Here is an 18318-nt window from a genome sequence, read left to right as displayed (position 1 = left end):
AAGGTTAAAGATTCTGCTCGAGGATGCAGGTGTGGTTGATGAAGAGTGTGTGAGGCTGTTATGATGGTGCTTCCATTTTTTATATTTTTTTGAGGACTTGTGTTTAAAAGACTGTGGAAATACCTAAGTGGATACTGGACTTTTTTTTTTAAAAGGGTCACTGGAAGGACACTTGGGACTTTATTTAAAAACAAACACTTACTGGAAGTCACATGTCTTAAGCTAAGTAAACAGCAGGAGTCTTGCTGACTATTGGAGTTATTTACAGAAAAGTGACATGTCTAGATTTATGGTGGGCAGGAGTTGGTTTCGTTTTTGAACTATTTGAATGGGCAGTTGGGGTGTAAGCCTGCTAAGAGAGAGGCCACCAGCTCATCCTGTTCCACTGCTTTAAGCAACCCTGAGAATCCAGCGTGAGAACTGGAGAAACTGATGCACCATTTCTCCTGAGAAGCTTCTGCAAGACCTTCTCTCGACATCTCCTGAATGAACTGCTTCTGAAAGATCCCAGTGACAACCTCATGTTTCTAATGACACCCGTTTTTATGTACCAGGGCCCCAGACCGATATGTCAGCTGGAGCATTTCATAACTTATCTTTTCTCTTCAAGAATTAACAAGTATTTGGCCAAAGTATTTTTTGTTTTTGTAAAGTTGATCTCTGCAGAGAAAACGTCTTTAATTTTTCTTTAATTGGTGTGTGTGTGTGTGTATGTGTGTGTGTGCATGTGTGTTCAGTTATTTGGAAGGGAATGTATTTATACTTTCATATTTCAACTTGTGTGTTTATAAGCTTTGCATATTTATTGAATGAGTCTTGTTTTATAATTTAATAATTTTGTTAATTAAAGAAACCTGGTTGGCAGATTTTTATTCTGAAACTAAAATAGATAAAGTATATAATTGGCTGTATCGGTAACTGGGTAAAACATTTAAATATATGTTGTGACCTGTGGAGAAGTGAAACTTGAGAAAGACAGTGCACTACTCCATCCTTGGTCGTAACAGGCTAATAGAAGACATCAGCAATAAGTGTGAAATCTGTAGAAATATCAGAGGACACAGCCACGTCCTATTGTAAGCCTTCCATTGGCATGTGACTTTAACGAGGTAGTTGCTATGGATCTAAAGATATGGGACAAAAACAGAAACATTTTCATCCTACATTTTTATAGACCCGGCGACCAGATTTTGTCTGTCTTCAGTAAAACGTAGTAAAGACAAAGGAGTTATTATAAACAAAATCATGGAGAAATAGATAGGGACTGGACTAGCAAAGTTTCTGACTGATAATGGAGGGGAATTTGCCAATGAGTAGGTCAGAGACATTGGCAATAATATGAACATCATGGTCACAAATACAGCAGCTGAAAGTCCTTTCAGTAATAGACATTGTGAAAGAAATCATGTAGTGATCGATGAAATACTGCATAAAATTTTAGCTGATCAACCAGACTGCAAGTTGACAATTGCCCTTAATGAAAAGAATTATGTCCAGATGGTTGGACGATATCGTCCCTATCAATTAGTCTATGGGTGAAATACCAAATTCTCATCTCTACAATGCGATAGTCCTCCTGTGTTGGTAGGTACTACAGTTGGTTCCATTTATTTCTGCATATTTGAATCCTATACTGGCAGGGAGACAGGCTTTCATCAAGGCTGAGGTCTCTGGTTAAATTTGGAGAGCATTGAGGCATCATATAAGGCTATCTGAGACAGACTTCAATTTAGGAGATTTGGAAGAGTGAAGAGGCCCTGGTCAGGTAGTTGGTCATGATGGTGAGACAGCACTTATCAAACATAACAATCAAACTGTTATGATTCATTCCTCATGATTAATCAGAATTAATTACAAAACCTCAGATGCTAAGCAGCTTATAGAAGGAAACGAGGCATCTTGTACTTCAAATACTTGTGTGTTTTGTGATTAAGGTCCTGAGGAACAGAATGTGGTAGATTGAGGGCTGGAGAGTGGTTTTGTGAATGATCATGACGCCCATGATAGCACTATCACATCCACAGACCAATTGCCCAGAGTGGGTACTCAGGTGACAAATAGTCCAAAGGGGCCTAGTGAATGGAGGGATGCAACAATTGTGGGCCGTGCAGGAAAAGCAACTGGCAACTTAAATATTAGTTGAATGTTTAGTAGGATGGCCAAAATGCGAAGTCCATAGACTGGCAGAATGGGGTGAAAAAGTAGAGAGCAAGAAAGCACAGTGCAAGTACTGTTAATGAATCTTGGATCAGAAAACGATCACATACCCGCAAAAGACCCTCCGATGGTACAAGAGGGAGATCTCACACTAGTAATTCCAACAGACGTAAAAACGGAAGTAGCTTGAATAGATTACACAATGAAATAAAGGATGCTTAACACGTAAACAGTAGATCCTCATGACTGAAGTTTTGATGGCTGCCAATAAACTTGAGGATAAACTAGTGAGAGACAAAACAAAGAGTTGAATAGTTGGAGAGAGTTTGGAGTTTATACTGATGTACCAGATAAGGGTCAACCAGTCCTGCCACATAGGTGGATTTGTACTGAAATGTCTTTGCAGATGGGACTTATAAGGTTAAAATAAGGTTTGTTGCTTGGTATTTTGAAGAGTGACTGGGTGATACAGATGTTAAAGTGGACTCTCCCACGGCTGAAAAAGTAACCTTAAAAAATCTTTTTAGCTCTTTTGGCCACATGTTCATGGGAGTGTAGATCAATTGGCATAAAAGCTGCATTCAGAGAGAAGTGTTTCTGAAACCGCACAAAAGGCAACTGGTGCAGAAGGAAAACTATGGGAACTAAGCAAATGCGTCTATGGCTTAAATGATGTTTCCAGGGTGTGCTATTTTTCGGTGAGATGGTTTTGTTGAAAATAGGTTGTGTACAACTAAAAGCAGATCTTGCCCATTAAGAAAGTTAAATCTAGAGAAATGCGTACTTAAGTTCCCATTCTTAGGTGGCCCAAAGAATATGAAACTAGTCATCTTTAGCTATGTTTCACAGGCTAACCTTCCTGTTTTATTGGTATCATAAAGGGAAACTTTCAGGCATCTTCATGATGCAGTTTGATTATTTCTTATGGGGTGGTACTGCAGAATTTGAGAAATGTGTTAAGATTGGAGTTCAAAATTGGGAATCGGGCTTGTAGGGCTTTTAAATATATTGGTTTAGGAATTAAGCAGAGCAGGTCTGGAATAACTTTAAATCAACAATCCTATTTAGAGAGTGTTACTCCCATCCTGGTTAAATCATGCTAGATCATCACAAAGATGAATTATTTAAAGAGACAGAGCAATTGCATAGCTTGACTGGTCAGTTCAACTGGTTGTGCACTCAGACTAGATCAGATGCTCATTTTTGACTTGCTGGAGTTAATTAACTACTACGATGAAACATCCTGAAGTAGAGAATGTTTTAAGGGCAAATAAAACATTAAGGAAGTTAAATCTAGAGAGATGCATACTAAATTCCCATCCTTAGGTGGCCCAAAGAACATGAAGCTAGTCATTTTTAGCTATGTTTCATAGGATAACCTTCCTGATGGGTATTCTACTGCAGCTGGTTTCATAATATTTCTGAAGAGTGAAAATGGAAAATATCGTCCTTTAGCTGGGGAAGCGAAGAAAATAAAAGCAGTTGTTAAAAATACTTTGGCTTCCTAAACACTGGCTCTTGAGGAGGCAATGGATATGGGATTCTATTTGTCAAATGTTTTAAGTGAGATTCTGCATAATGTGTGCACTGAAAATAGTATATCCATTGATGTGGGATAATATACACGCTATGAAAAATGTGAGAGAAAAAGTTGCAGATAGACCTTGCTGGCTTGAAACAAATGCTGGGGAAAAAGGAAATCTCTGAAATTAAATGTGTAAATGCAAGTCATCAACTGTCAGATTGTTTTACGAAATGAAACACGTGTATGACAAAACTGTTAGGTGTCGTAGAGGAGGGGTGTCTCGCAATGTAATGCTTTGTACAGAATATGGAGGTCTTTGATTTAATTTGTTTTGAAATTTTGGTTGTATGTAGAAGCTCTGGTTCTTTTTGGAGAGAAGTGAATCTGTTAATTGTATATTTATTATATTTAATTGTATGCAGGCGGTAGGCATTAGCTGGGGATTCAGTTGTGTCCCTATAAATAGCAACAGACTGAAACTGTGGTTGTTTGGTTAGGAGGTGCATGCTTGTAAATACTTTCTTATAAATGTGGGTAAAGATTGGCTCCAGTTCTATCCTTTGCCACCTGGCTTTCTGGGATATAACACCCCTTGCCTCGTTGCCCTTTTTCTCTCTACCCTCCCCCCCTCCACTGACTACACTGAATATGATACACTTATGTTGAATCCATGCGTTCAGTGTTACATCTTGAAGGCCTATTGTACAATATTGAAATAGAGTTATGTTTTGCTTTAATATGCAGATCTTTGTTTTTGGCAGAATATTGCATGTGCTTTATTTAATTAGGTGTGGAAGGCATTACTGAAGGATATGCCTGTTATTACGATACTCAGAAATTTGGGGAAAATGACTACAGATTCCATTCTTAAACCAGGAAGTGAAGAGGTTACCACGGTGTGTGAAAGGTTGAATAATGAGACTGTCTTAAAGAAGGTATGGTTTTGTATCTAAATATAAGTAATCTTTGAAATGCAATTGGTCAAGGACGTGCAATTTGCTTATAACCACACCTGCTCGCAACCAATATGTAACAAAAAAACAAATTTGAGCATGGTAACTTTCTGCTGAACAACACACTGATGAGCCACTTCCTTAAGTGGAAATTTGTGTGTTTCTGAATTTTATAGTTTGTGATTATTTCATGTGATTTATGTATTAATCTATCAGTGAATTTCATCAACTCTTGTAGGTGTATAGTTAATTGTTGCAAACAAGCAGTTTCATACTCACAAAAATCAGCTGAAAACTAGCAGGTTTGGGTGTCTGGTTGATATGTTAAACTGAGGCCCTGTCTGGTCTCTCAGATAGATGTAAAAGATTCCATGGCATTATCCAAAGTTTATCAAATATATTCATCCTTCACTCAACATAACTAAAATAGATTATCTGGCCGTTGCTCTGAAATTTGTGTTGCGAATAATGGTGAGGCTAATTGGATAGCCGGAGCGGAACCCCGTAGGCGGTCATGTGTCACCTTTGGCATGTTTCCGGCAGTTCCTGCAGCCATACTGGTGCCAAACGTTGTGTCCTGCACTCCTTTGGACCCCACCAGAAAGGCCGAGAGGGGGGTTTTGACGACTGGGCAACTCTCAACCTCCATAAATTTGCCCAGGCATGCGCCATGGAGAGGTCACTCCAAAATCACTGACCACCTCCAGGCGCGTATCCATTGTCTCTCGAGATAAGGAGGCCCAAAAGAAAGAAAGAAAGAAATTGGATAGCAACTTCCGGAGTCCACACGTGCAGTTAAATGCAGAAATCAGAAGTTTCTGTCTGATTTTCTCTTCTGCTCCCCAAGCTGTACACCACTGGTACCTTTCTGATAGATCTGGCTTTGAAATCCGTGCAGGTTGCTGCACTTTGGCAGAAAAATTTAAAGCTGGTGCATTTAAGTGTAAGTGAATTTTTAATTGCGTGATGAATCTTAATTACTGCCAGACAACTTCTCTGACACTGAAAATATAGTTTTTTAAGTGTGTAGTTTATTAGTAAATTCCTTAAGAATTTGTTTATTGTTGGTGAATTTTTAAAAAATTAAAGTAATTTTCTTTTTCTTTGACTCTCTTATCTGTCTCTTAATTGCTTAAACATTTGTGTACAATTCAAAAATAACAGTTTATTTGGAAAAATTGTCTCAATAGTATAGTTGTATGTCAGTTTTTTTGATATAAATTTTTGTTTGGTTGATAGCATAGTTACTAGAATGCATTGATATTCAGCTCTTAAATGTTCAGTTAATAAATGCATTACATGGTGCAGAACAAGCCATATAGAAGATTTTAAGTTTAACGCTTGGTGTGTACTCAGCTAATCTCAGCTGGGACAATAGTGGAACATTAGTGTTGTCCTCAGTGTCTCTCGGCTAGACAAGGGAACTTGGCTAAGGTTGCTGCTTTTGGTTACTATCCAACTATTCTTGCTCATTTTCTATTTTGTTTTTGTTTTGGTTTCCCTTTTGTCACCTACAAAGACCATTCACTGATCAGTCCGCCTGTCCGGTTTCTGCTGTATAACCAGCCATAGGAAATGCATAGTAGTCCTTATTGAATCACTTAATCCTTTCTTCAGCAGCCCCCTGCCCCTTTTGTGCACCTCTTTCTGCATTCACCTTTAGGTTTCATGGGCTAGCATCCTGTGAAACCTAGCCAAGAATGAATATGTTTATGAATTGTCGATGTGGTGCTATATGAAGATGGAATCAGGATCAGTGTAGAGCTCATTTATGATGGTCCTCATAATCAAATAGCCAATTGATTCTCCTTGTTGCAGTGCACATATGAACAGTGGTCCCTTGGGGGAAATATTGGAGGCTCTTACGACTTGAAACCATACTTAAATACAAGTGACCACCTTCAAGAGAAGAGAGATGAGAGAATGATATTGGGCAAGGAAAAAAATGCACTGACCGTTTTCAGTCATGCAGAGATTATATCACACTTTTTCAATAATGCATTACTGTTTGACTGTTAGGCTCGAATCCATCCATTTCACGTTTTGGTGGCTCTAGAAACATACAAAGCAGGAAAAGGAAACCGAGGAAAGCTAAAGTGGATCCCTGATCCAGAGATTTTAGTAGCACTCGATCAGGCATTTTATAAAGCATTCAAGGTAATGATAAGTTGATATTTTTCGAACATCATAACATCTATGTTTTGTGGAATATAAATTAATTGAATTATTTTGCTTTATTTTTATAGAATGTAGAACCAACTAGGAAGCGCTTTGTATTGGCCTTGGATGTCAGCTCTTCCATGTGCAGTCAGGTACTAGGATGCAGAGCACTTTATGCTTACAGTGTTGCTGCAGCTATGTCAATGGTAAGACACTTTCACAAACCACTTCTTGCTTTAGTCTCTGGATTTCTTTTGTTGTTGCATATATTGATATGGTATTGAGTTCTTTTTCTGCAAACATATTTGCATTAAAATCAACAAATTTATGTTGTATCATAATTGTTAAAAAGTTATTTTTAAAATAGTGTAACAGAGGACAGTGTCTGCAAGATTCCCACATTAATCATTGTTTGATACTTGCCTTTTGAACAGAAAATACTCTTCATTTTCTTTCGCTTCCATACTTGACTTCCATTTTCCTCTAGACCAGTAAGTGATGGATTTAGCAGGGAAAGGTCAGTTGTCTTTCTCAAGCTTCTGCTGTTGTGTAACCAGCCACTAGGTGGCACTTGAAAGTAATCATTGCTTTCTTTCACTCCCCCACCTCCCGTATCCCTCCCCCCACCTCCCGTATCCCTCCCCCCACCTCCAACCCACGTTTTTTATTTTGTTGGGAAGTACATTGGTTCCAACCTGTAAATCTAGAGAACTGAAGTGATTAACTACTCATCAAGAATCTGCGTTGGATAAGAGAGAAACTGGAGAAAGATGAGAGTTCAGGGCTAGAGCGGGGTGAGGGAGCCTTAGGGAAAGTTTGGCGTGATGGGAGGGCAGGGGTTCTCAACTGGGTCTACAGCCCAGCATCACTTCTTATCACTGACTAGCAGCAATACCTTTTGCACCCATATTTATAGCAGGAGGGCACTGCTGGGAAAACAGTTCAGTGCAACCAAGGTGGGCGAGAAGCCGACAGCACTTCCATGTTAAATATGACAACACAGACATAGATGTGCTGGGTAAAGTGCTAACCCTGACCCAGGTACAGTCTGCAGCTGAGAGCTGAATACGCTGGAACTGTTAACAGTGCTTGAACGTGCAACAAAAGGCAAAAAATAACTAATTGGTGTATAAAGTGCCTAATGGCATGTGTGGGAATCAATCCAGCTGCTGGAAATTAATAATATTGATAGGGAAAACTGACCACTGTCAGTTTGAACTTAACATCGGGCTGCGTATTGTGTGCTGTTGTATTACTTTTGGCTTCCATTATTCTAATGGTATAACTATTGGAAAGCAAACTGAATAAATACTGAAATATTTCTTTCAGTGACTGCAGTAGAAGCTGCATTTATTTTGCTGCTGCAAAGCTGTCGTCCATCTTCCATCTTCGTACACTGTGTCTGGGCCTCCTGCATGATCCCATTCAACTATTGGTCGCAAATATTCCAGCGATTTTAAAAATTAACAAACCCTTTTGTGAATTTTGATACTTTTCCTAACTTGTAAAAATGTTGAATATTTATTAAAATTATAAAGCCCTCTGCTTATGTTGAGTTCTGCATAGGTTCAGAAACACGCAGCTCTTTGTGGGCTACATTATTTATGCTTTTATGATGAAAGTTGGGGCAAATTCGTCGAGACATTTTCCTGCCATTCAGCAAGTTCAGAAACTTCATGATCATGGTGTAGCAGATTTACTCTGCAGCATCTCCATATCAGCTTATTCCATGGGACCATCACTTAAAAGTCTGACTGAACTTATTTAGTACAAACAAAATGTGGTCCTTGGCCCTTTCCCCAAGATCATGATATTTACAGATGAGGATGGTCATTCGGCTCATCTTAATTCAACCATTCAAGTTTTACGTTAAGTAAAACAAAAATAAAAGAAAAGACTTGCATTTATATAGTGCCTTTCACGACCTCCACGTCTCAAAGCGCTTTACAGCCAATGGAGTACTTTTTTTTTTGAAGTGTAGTCACTGTTGTAATGCAGTAAATATATGTTTAATTGTAGAACTAGTTGTATACAGATAAAGTACTTGTGTTATGGGGGTCCATGAAATTTTCATAACATGGAGCGGGGAGGTGGGGGGCATCAGAAGCAAAAAGGTTGAGAACCCCTTGTCTAGGGGAAGGGAGGGAAGCAGCAGTGGCAGCAGAATGGATGGATTCAATTTTAGTGACAAAAATGTCCATGAGCTCTATGTAGATATTGAAGGTGAAGGTTTAGGAGGCAGGAGAACGGTGTGGTAGGGAAGCCTGACGTCAGTGGTAGGGAAGCTGCTGGAGAAGATACTGAGGGATAGGATCTATTCCCATCTGGAAGAAAATGGACTTATCAGTGATAGGCAACATGGTTTTGTGCAGGGAAGGTCATGTCTTACCAACTTAATAGAATTCTTTGAGGAAGTGACAAAGTTGATTGATGAGGGAAGGGCTGTAGATGTCATATACATGGACTTCAGTAAGGCGTTTGATAAGGTTCCTCATGGTAGGCTGATGGAGAAAGTGAAGGCGCATGGGGTCCAAGGTGTACTAGCTAGATGGATAAAGAACTGGCTGGGCAACAGGAGACAGAGAGTAGCAGTGGAAGGGAGTTTCTCAAAATGGAGACGTGTGACCAGTGGTGTTCCACAGGGATCTGTGCTGGGACCACTGTTGTTTGTGATGTACATAAATGATTTGGAGGAAAGTATAGGAGGTCTGATTAGCAAGTTTGCAGACGACACTAAGATTGGTGGAGTAGCAGATAGTGAAGGGGACTGTCAGAGAATACAGCAGAATATAGATAGACTGGAGAGTTGGGCAGAGAAATGGCAGATGGAGTTCAATCAGGGCAAATGCGAGGTGATGCATTTTGGAAGATCCAATTCAAGAATGAACTATACAGTAAATGGAAAAGTCCTGGGGAAAATTGATGTGCAGAGAGATTTGGGTGTTCAGGTCCATTGTTCCCTGAAGGTGGCAACGCAGGTCAATAGAGTGGTCAAGAAGGCATACGGCATGCTTTCCTTCTTCGGACGGGGTATTGAGTACAAAAGTTGGCAGGTCATGTTACAGTTGTATAGGACTTTGGTTCGGCCACATTTGGAATACTGCGTGCAGTTCTGGTCGCCACATTACCAAAAGGATGTGGATGCTTTGGAGAGGGTGCAGAGGAGGTTCACCAGGATGTTGCCTGGTATGGAGGGCGCTAGCTATGAAGAGAGGTTGAGTAGATTAGGATTATTTTCATTAGAAAGACGGAGGTTGAGGGGGGACCTGATTGAGGTGTAAAAAATCATGAGAGGTATAGACAGGGTGGATAGCAAGAAGCTTTTTCCCAGAGTGGGGGTTTCAATTACAAGGGGACATGAGTTCAAAGTGAAAGGGGAAAAGTTTAGGGGGGATATGCGTGGAAAGTTCTTTACGCAGAGGGTGGTGGGTGCATGGAACGCATTGCCAGCGGAGGTGGTAGACGCGGGCACGATAGCGTCTTTTAACATGTATCTAGACAGATACATGAATGGGCAGGAAGTAAAGAGATACAGACCCTTAGATAATAGGCGACAGGTTTAGAGGATTTGGATCGGCGTAGGCTTGGAGGGCCGAAGGGCCTGTTCCTGTGCTGTAATTTTCTTTGTTCTTTGTTTCAGAAGATTGGTGCGGTGAAGAAGAGAAGCTGAGGGTTATGATGATCCTGGAATAGTGAACAGTTTTGGCTGAGGAGAGCAGGACCCGATATTGCCCAATGTGGCCTAGCCAGATATGGCAATGAATGGTTAATCCAGTTGTCCACCATAAATATGAAATTTTGCTTCTTTTGAACTTAAAGGAGCAGAGATGAGGACTGTACCGTGGGAGCGACCAGGGTGGAAGAGAGTTATAGTTTTTATGGAGATTGGCGCATCAGAGGTGGAGGTGAAAGTGTAATTTTAGCAGGTTGTTAGCTGCAGATATGCTATGGTGAATAGAGGGCCAAAGGTGAGACAGTTGGGAATTTGAAAGTGCCATTGTAAGTGACTTGGGGGAGCTATTTCGAAGGCGGGCACAGAGGAAGTGGGATTGGGAGGGGGAAGGGGAATGAGAGTGGAGAGGAATACAAGGAAGTGATCAACACAATGGGAATAGCAAGACCACATGAGGTAGCAAGGTTGAGGGGGTGGTCATGAACGAGTAGGGGAGTTCATATGGAACTACAGAAGGACACATACAGATTATCTGCTTAGTATGTCCAAGGAGCACCTTAGGGTGGTAACAGAGATCTAAAGTGGATCTGCTGGCAGGCAAAATATGCTATTAAAATATCTCTTCAGATAGCTTGCTCTTTAATTATCTATGGATGGGGAAGGAAATGCATTCTATTAAAATACTCCTGTTACTAATTTCTTTGGTTAAAGATAGTTGCAAACTGCAAACCTCAAATCTGTACCAAACACAAATATTTTTCTGTAGTTGCTACGTCTGTAGCAATCAGTGTAAGCTATTTAAATATCAGCCGCTTTTAATTCTTTGGCTCTTTTAACTAAGTTTGAATTTGTAGCAGTCTAGATAAGTTCTTTGAGCTTGGCGTTACAGCTTGCCATGTATAGTGTGATATTTATGAGTAGCAATAGCTTTGAACATTCAAAGACATATATCTTCCCATTGCGTTAGGCCATCAAAGATATCTCTTTCCCCGCCCCCCCCCCCCAATGTCAGTGTCTGCTGATGCATAGTGTAACAGCATAAATAAATCATTATAATGATCTGTTGCCTGTGCTTTCAGTGGTATTCTTGTAAATGCAAAGTTCTGTAATGCTAATGCCAGATCAATTACTATCTATGAAGTTTGAAAATGACTGTATTCAATGCATCTAGAGCAAGCAAACAGGAGTCTGGTTAAAATATAAAGTTATTATTTTGTTTACGTATACTTATAATTCGAATCTAGGAACATTTCCTATCAGAAACATAATCACCTTTGTACCAGCCAATAAGGTGATTAGTCCTGTACGGTGGCAAGTTTTTATGGGGTCCCACAGTTCACATTTGGGAGGGGGCATCACACACCCATCACTTGCCATGACTGTCGGGTTTGAGCACTGTACCTTCTGACTCAAAGAAGGGAATGCTGCCACAAAGCCAGAAGCTCAGTTTATCGTCTACAGTACATGAATATAAGAGGTGATCATCATGAATTCTTTTTTTTTTAGGTAGTTGCACGCACAGAAACCAATTTTACAATAGTTGCTTTTTCTGATGAAATGGTTCCATTATGCATCACTTCAGAAATGTCACTGGATGAAGTATTTACTGCCATGCATGCGGTAATGTAAATTTTTTTATATTTTTCATTTCAATTTTCGTACAGCCTGCTGACTATATCCACGTTAGAAGTAATAAAGATCCAGAGATCACTAGTGTGTATACAAAAACCTGTAATTTTCCTCACTTTGGTAATTGTTCCCTGCATTCTATTAATTAATAGTAACTCCGTGGCTGAAAGATTATTTTCAAAATTCATTTAAGGAGGGTGCATCATTAACTATGATCATTTCTTAAAAATGAAGCTGTTAAGTATTAGCTTGTTACATACAAATTTCCACTATAGTATGAATTTCCATGGAAATTAATTTAATAATGAGTGTCTCAGCCTTTCTTTTCTTCATTCAGCTCAGTTCTCAGTAGCCTCTGGTGCTTATTACTTTAGATGTTGGTTGATGAGTGCCAAAATCTAAGTGAAGAGAATTTTTTTTCACCCAGTCTTGTGAACATTGCACACATCTTGGTCCTTGTGCTCAAGTTACTGCATGAAGTTCCTCAAAAAAAACTTTTTCTTACTTCACTTTTTAATTGCTGCATTCACTTAATTGGAATTTCTGTCCTTCAGATTTCCCAAACTAATCCTACCTCTTTTTCCCACCTGAAAAATGACGATAAAAGTGGACTGAAATGAAACATTTATGCTTTTTTGAATGCTTTCAACAGGTCCCGTTTGGTGCCACTGATTGTGCCCTCCCCTTGTTGTGGGCTATTAAGACAAAAACTGTTGCAGATGTGTTCATTGTCTTTACGGATAATGAGACGTATTATGGAAATATCCATCCAGTAGATGCCCTAAGAGAATACAGAAAGGTGAGAATTCAAAATGATCCTATAACGTAACAACTTTTACAAGGCATGTAAACTTAGATTTGGGGAATTTTAAAAGAAAATTCAATCTTTTGCAACCTGCAGAATTGTAAGAAATGTGCTGGAGCTGCTCTCTATGATCAGGAAGGTGCCAGTGTCAATCGCCCGTCTGAGCTGAGTTGCCAGGTCTTGACTAGGGCAGCAGTCGGAGGTTGCTGATTGGCAACAGCACTCCTTGATTAGGGAAGACAAAGTGGGCAGGATTCCTGGCCATGATCATTAAATAGCAACTCCTGCTTGAAGCACATGTGTTGGATACTAGGATAAGATAGGATTGGGCTTCGCTGTAATAATCTCCACACTGGATCAGCTGCCGACATTCTCCATCAAGCTCAACGTGGGAATAGCCATTTGGATGAGGCACCTTGTCTGATCAGTGGCTGAAAAGTCATATCCCTGAACTATAGTTGATATCCTCAGGAGTGGGGATGGGGAATTGCCCTATAATGAAACCCCTCTATGATTTTGTATTTATCCAAGAATAAATATTGATATGTCATTAAATATATAACAATTTGACACTTAAAAGCTCACTAGAAAATGAGTCATCATGATGGCTGTGTAAGAAATGTACCAACCAATGTGCTACTGAGCCATCTTGACCATTCGGATCACCAGTTTGCCCTGTTATACTAAGATATTGGCATGAGCAAAGATTGCAACACTACAACTGTCTTCCACTTTGCTTGCGACTTGGGTACATTGAGTGCTGACAGTATTTGTGATTAGCAGAAATCACCGCCTTGAGAAGAGGAGAGAAGGTTTAGGGAAGAGGGGAATAAGGGCCATCCCTCAGATATTTGCTGTGCATTGCAAAGAATACCAAGAATGCTTCAGTTGTTCCTTTAGTTTCCTGGATTTTGCAGCTGTCTACCATCATTTACTAGTCTAAATAGCATCAAACTTTCAGAGTGCAAAGCCCAGGTCCTAATTAAGATTGCCTGCTAACTGTGATTTCAGCCCAGTTGATGTACGACATTGTACTAAGAATACCTCTGACCTAAAGATAATGTAGCGAGCTGCCAGTAAATGTATGAACTAAGTTGAAGTAAATGTGGCATTAACCTTACAGACATCCATCAGCATCAGCCCTGACTTTAGTGGCATAGATATATGATCAGTGAGATAGCATTTGTGTCTCTAAACATTCCAATAACCAACAAAAGTGGTCATTTCACTGGTACCTCCAGGAACACTCCAACAGGAGTACAAATGTTACTTCTCGAGGTACTGGCTGTCAAGAGTGAGCAAGTTTCTGACAGGTTGTCTGATCGAACCTGCCCCAATCATCTAGGAAATCTAATCATAAAGAAATTGTGACCAAACAAGTGTGTATGCATAATTGCTTGTTCTATCTGTACAGTAAATAAAGAAAAGGCAGTTTCATAGCAGTAGCATCTTCATGTTGCATTCGAGAAATATTACCCAAATGGTCCTATAACACAAACACAGCTAAAGGAGTATAAACAGTAGCTATGTCTTGGTCAATTCAAATCACAAAAATGTAAAACACTTTGAAATCTGAAATAAAAACAGAAAATGCTGGAAATACTCAGCAGATCAGGCAGCATCTGTGGCGATAGAAACCAGAATTAATCATTCGTCGGAGCAGCAATTCAGATCATCTTCAATTGCCAAAAGTTTGTTCACTTACTGTTTGATTTTTGTTGCAGAAAATGGGCCTTCCAGCCAAATTGATTGTCTGTGGATTGGCTTCTAACGGTTTCACTATTGCTGACCCGGATGACAAAGGCATGCTGGATATTTGTGGCTTTGACAGTGGGGCACTGGAAGTCATTCAAAACTTTGCATTAGATTTGATTTAAATATTGGAAGAAACCACTGAATTGTTTAGTTAAAGAGTAGTTACTCATCAGGTTTCTTGACTGCTTAAATGAAAAACTCACATTATGGGTTGCTAGTTTCTTGGTAGAATGCCTGTTTGAGTTGACGAGAGACTAAGGGGATTTTAAGACTGTTCTGCCACAGCAAATTATTTTAATTATAGTGTGCTTTTGGCTCTCTGCTGTCTAGGCATTTGTAATCTTAACTAGAAACATCTAAATAGAGTGATAACCAAAGTTGTGCTCTCTTTTTTGTTCAGTAGGTTTATATTAGACCACATTGACAGTAAATAGGTTAAATGTAATAGTGGAGAGCACTGTTTAATTGTAATTTTTTGCCGTGAACAGGCTGACAAGTTAAGATGTTTCAATCATGGAACTTGATTAAGTTTGAGGAGGATTAGGTCACAGGAATATTCTGAGAAAATAGTTTTTTCTAACACATTGTACTCTTTGTAGTTATAATAGTAGTTACTTGGAAAAAAATTGAAAAAGGATCACATGAGCATTAAAATCTGAGTGAGAATATAGAGGGGATTGTGCAGAATAAAGTAGACTTTAAAAGGCAAGTCTATGTGTAAGTATGCTACTCCTTTTAAGGTTTCTAATTATTCAGCTGTCAGACTTAGAAGAGTTCTAAAAGACAGCCGTAAGTGACAAATCCACAAAAATAGATTCTACTTAACATTCACCAGCAATTTCCTTTGTTATAGATCTTAGATTTTTGTAGCTACTGTCAATGAGGGGTTAGAAAAGAGTGATCTAGAGATACGTTGAAGATTAATGTAACTAGTTGAGATTAGGTTACATTAAATTTCATTTTGCAGGAGTTACAGCAGTGTTGGCTTTGCTGATTGACAGGAACAATCAGTCATTAAAGTAAACTGTCTCATGTATTGATAGTCAGTCTAGCTCATTTTAACTGTGGAATCCATGCCAAACATGTATGCGAGCCTGTATATAACACAAGTCGTAGATGACACATATCACTTATGTGATCAGCCGTTTTTGATCCTGAGGGTCCGATGCAGCTCGCAGCATGTTCCCAAACTACTTCTCTAAAATTATGATTCCAATGTGACCTTATTTGAAAAGAATATATATCAGAAGTTAAGAATTAATCCACTTTATGACACTTCAGAAAAAATTTCAGGTGGTGAACAATCCAGTTTTTGTCAGGAGAAATTATCTTCATGGTTTAAGAGAATGTAAGCTGTTGTGAGTATGTTTTTGCAGTGACTGGGAATTCCACACCGCACGACAGTATTTTTTTGGAAGAACAGAATACAATATTGTAATGTTAGATATGTAAATCAGAGGAAATGGGGCTTGTATGGAGATGCTAAAATTTCCATGTAATAAAAATAGGGTTGGGAAAGAATTAAATGTATGAAGCAGAATAAGCATTGGATAACTTGAATCCATCAAAACATGAAAATACTGATGAAAATGTTTATTTTTAATCATTAAATTAGATTCTTGTTCAATTATAAGTTAGGTCATGAGCACCATTCCTTTTTGTGAACTTTATAAACATTTTATTTTTCCTCTGTTTCTATTCTAAAATCAGTTTCTCTGGTTTGGTCCCCCTCCCCTCCAGTACCTGGCACAAGTGGCCATAAGTCTTGTATGTCCGAACAATGTGTGTTAGCTGATTTGTTTGGGCAGGGGCAAGTTTGATCCTGTCCTGATCTGATACCTTTACGTGCATAATTCTAGCAAAGGTTACCAAGTAGCACACTTGCAATCACCCTAGTTAACTGAGCAAGACCACAGACCATGTCTAGGATCTTCGTGGTCTGCATAAAACTCACTGTGGTGTTGTTGCAGTCTCCTTTTGTGAATGCCCAAGAAGCTATTAAACTGTAGATGGTATTTAACTAGTTTTTTTTTGTTTTATTTTGCCCAAGACAATATAACTTTTACCTAATCTCTAGAAATGGAAAAGAATTGTAGCTACTGCTATGAAATGCATATAGTGCTAACTGGATAATGTTACGGTAAAATTTCAAGTATTGATATCTCAGTCTTGTTTGTTCTTTCATCAGATTGTTTAAATCACTTGACATGACAGTGGAGGTTGTTTGGATCGATGATCTGGAAGTCTTGTGTGGAGTCAGTCTCTTAGTAAACCAGTGGTTAAGCTAGTAGAATTGATTGCCAATAGTTAATGAACTAAGTTCATTGTTGCCGATATGCTGAAAGGTGGTTTGGAGCATCCTGCGTTTGTATACTTGTTGTTTTTTGCATAATGCATGGTGGCTGTGAAACCACGTTGTGAAAGGCATGATAACCTGTCCAGCTAACTGGTTGATTCAGATCCATGAGAATGAGTGATTTTGTCCTTGTGTGATGTGCATACAGAAATGGGGATATGGCCAGACCTTTTAGCTGTCAGCATCTAATATAATCTGCCCAAACTACATTCCTCTGTAGAAAAATGGCACAACAACATGTCAAAATGTTAATGCTGTCATTTGGCAGATTGGGTCCAATGATGTAATGCATTAGATAGGCCCATGAAGATCTAATGAAAATGATGGCTAGGAACGATAGAAATATACTGAGGGTGAATATTGGAATAGAGAGCTCTACAATTAGGGCCTTGAAAGGTAATGAAATACCAGGGTAGTACTTGGTTTGTCATCCAAATTAAGCCTCAATTGGATTTTGTTACACAATTAAGTAGAATTAACTAGATAGAAAATGACAAATATTAATGGGACTAACAGCCAACAGATTCCCTAGACCTGATGACCCACATTCTAGGGTTTTAAGAGGTATCTACAGAGATAATGATGCATTGGTTTCAATCTTCTAGAAGTCTCTAGATGTTAGAATGGTTCCAGTGGATTGGAAGGTAGAAAATGTTAACCCCTCTGTTGAAGAAAGGAAGAAGAGCGGAAACATGGAATTATAGGCCAGTTAGCCTGACATCAGTAGTAGGGAAAATGCTAGAATCTATTGTTAAAGATGTGGCAAAAGGGCACTTGGAAAATCACAATATGATTAGGCAGAGTCAAACATGGTTTTATGAAAGGGAAATAGTGTTTGACAAATCTGTTGAGCTTTTATTTGAGGGTGTAACCAGCAGCATAGATAAGGGGGATCCAGTGGATGTAGTATATTTGGATTTTCATAAGGAAGTTGATAAAGTGCCACACAAGTGGTTGCTACTCCCAATCCCCTGAGCCCTAATTTTGTGTAATAGCATGAATTGAGGTTTGATTTCTCTTCTCTTTGGCCTCCTTATCTCGAGAGACAATAGGTAAGCGCCTGGAGGCGGTCAGTGGTGTGTGGAGCAACGCCTGGAGTGGCTATAAAGGCCAATTCTAGAGTGACAGGCTCTTCCACAGGTGCTGCAGAAAAATTTGTTTGTCAGGGCTGTTACACAGTTGGCTCTCCCCTTGCGCCTGTCTTTTTTCCTGCCAACTACTAAGTGTCTTCAACTCGCCACACTTTAGCCCCGCCTTTATGGCTGCCCACCAGCTCTGGCGAACGCTGGCAACTGACTCCCACGA

General features: G+C 39.3%; 1 protein-coding gene across 5 annotated transcripts in view; it reads left to right on the top strand.

Annotated features, from left to right (window-relative positions):
* ro60 (Ro60, Y RNA binding protein) overlaps nt 1-16818 on the top strand; it is a 34993-nt gene extending 18175 nt beyond the window's left edge. For all 5 annotated transcript variants that reach the window (XM_068037720.1, XM_068037719.1, XM_068037721.1 and 2 more), the window contains 6 exons: nt 4471-4617; nt 6655-6792; nt 6882-7001; nt 11975-12088; nt 12750-12896; nt 14627-16818. In XM_068037720.1, coding sequence (XP_067893821.1) covers nt 4471-4617; nt 6655-6792; nt 6882-7001; nt 11975-12088; nt 12750-12896; nt 14627-14779 — 819 coding nt within the window. In that variant the 3' untranslated portion in view covers nt 14780-16818. The remainder of the gene's footprint in view (nt 1-4470; nt 4618-6654; nt 6793-6881; nt 7002-11974; nt 12089-12749; nt 12897-14626) is intronic.
* Nucleotides 16819-18318: the final 1500 nt, after the last annotated feature.

Source organism: Heterodontus francisci, chromosome 8 (genome assembly GCF_036365525.1).
Source record: "Heterodontus francisci isolate sHetFra1 chromosome 8, sHetFra1.hap1, whole genome shotgun sequence".
Taxonomy (NCBI): Eukaryota; Metazoa; Chordata; class Chondrichthyes; order Heterodontiformes; family Heterodontidae; genus Heterodontus; species Heterodontus francisci.
Note: the sequence above shows the minus strand (reverse complement) of the source record. Positions and strands in the feature narration are given on the sequence as shown.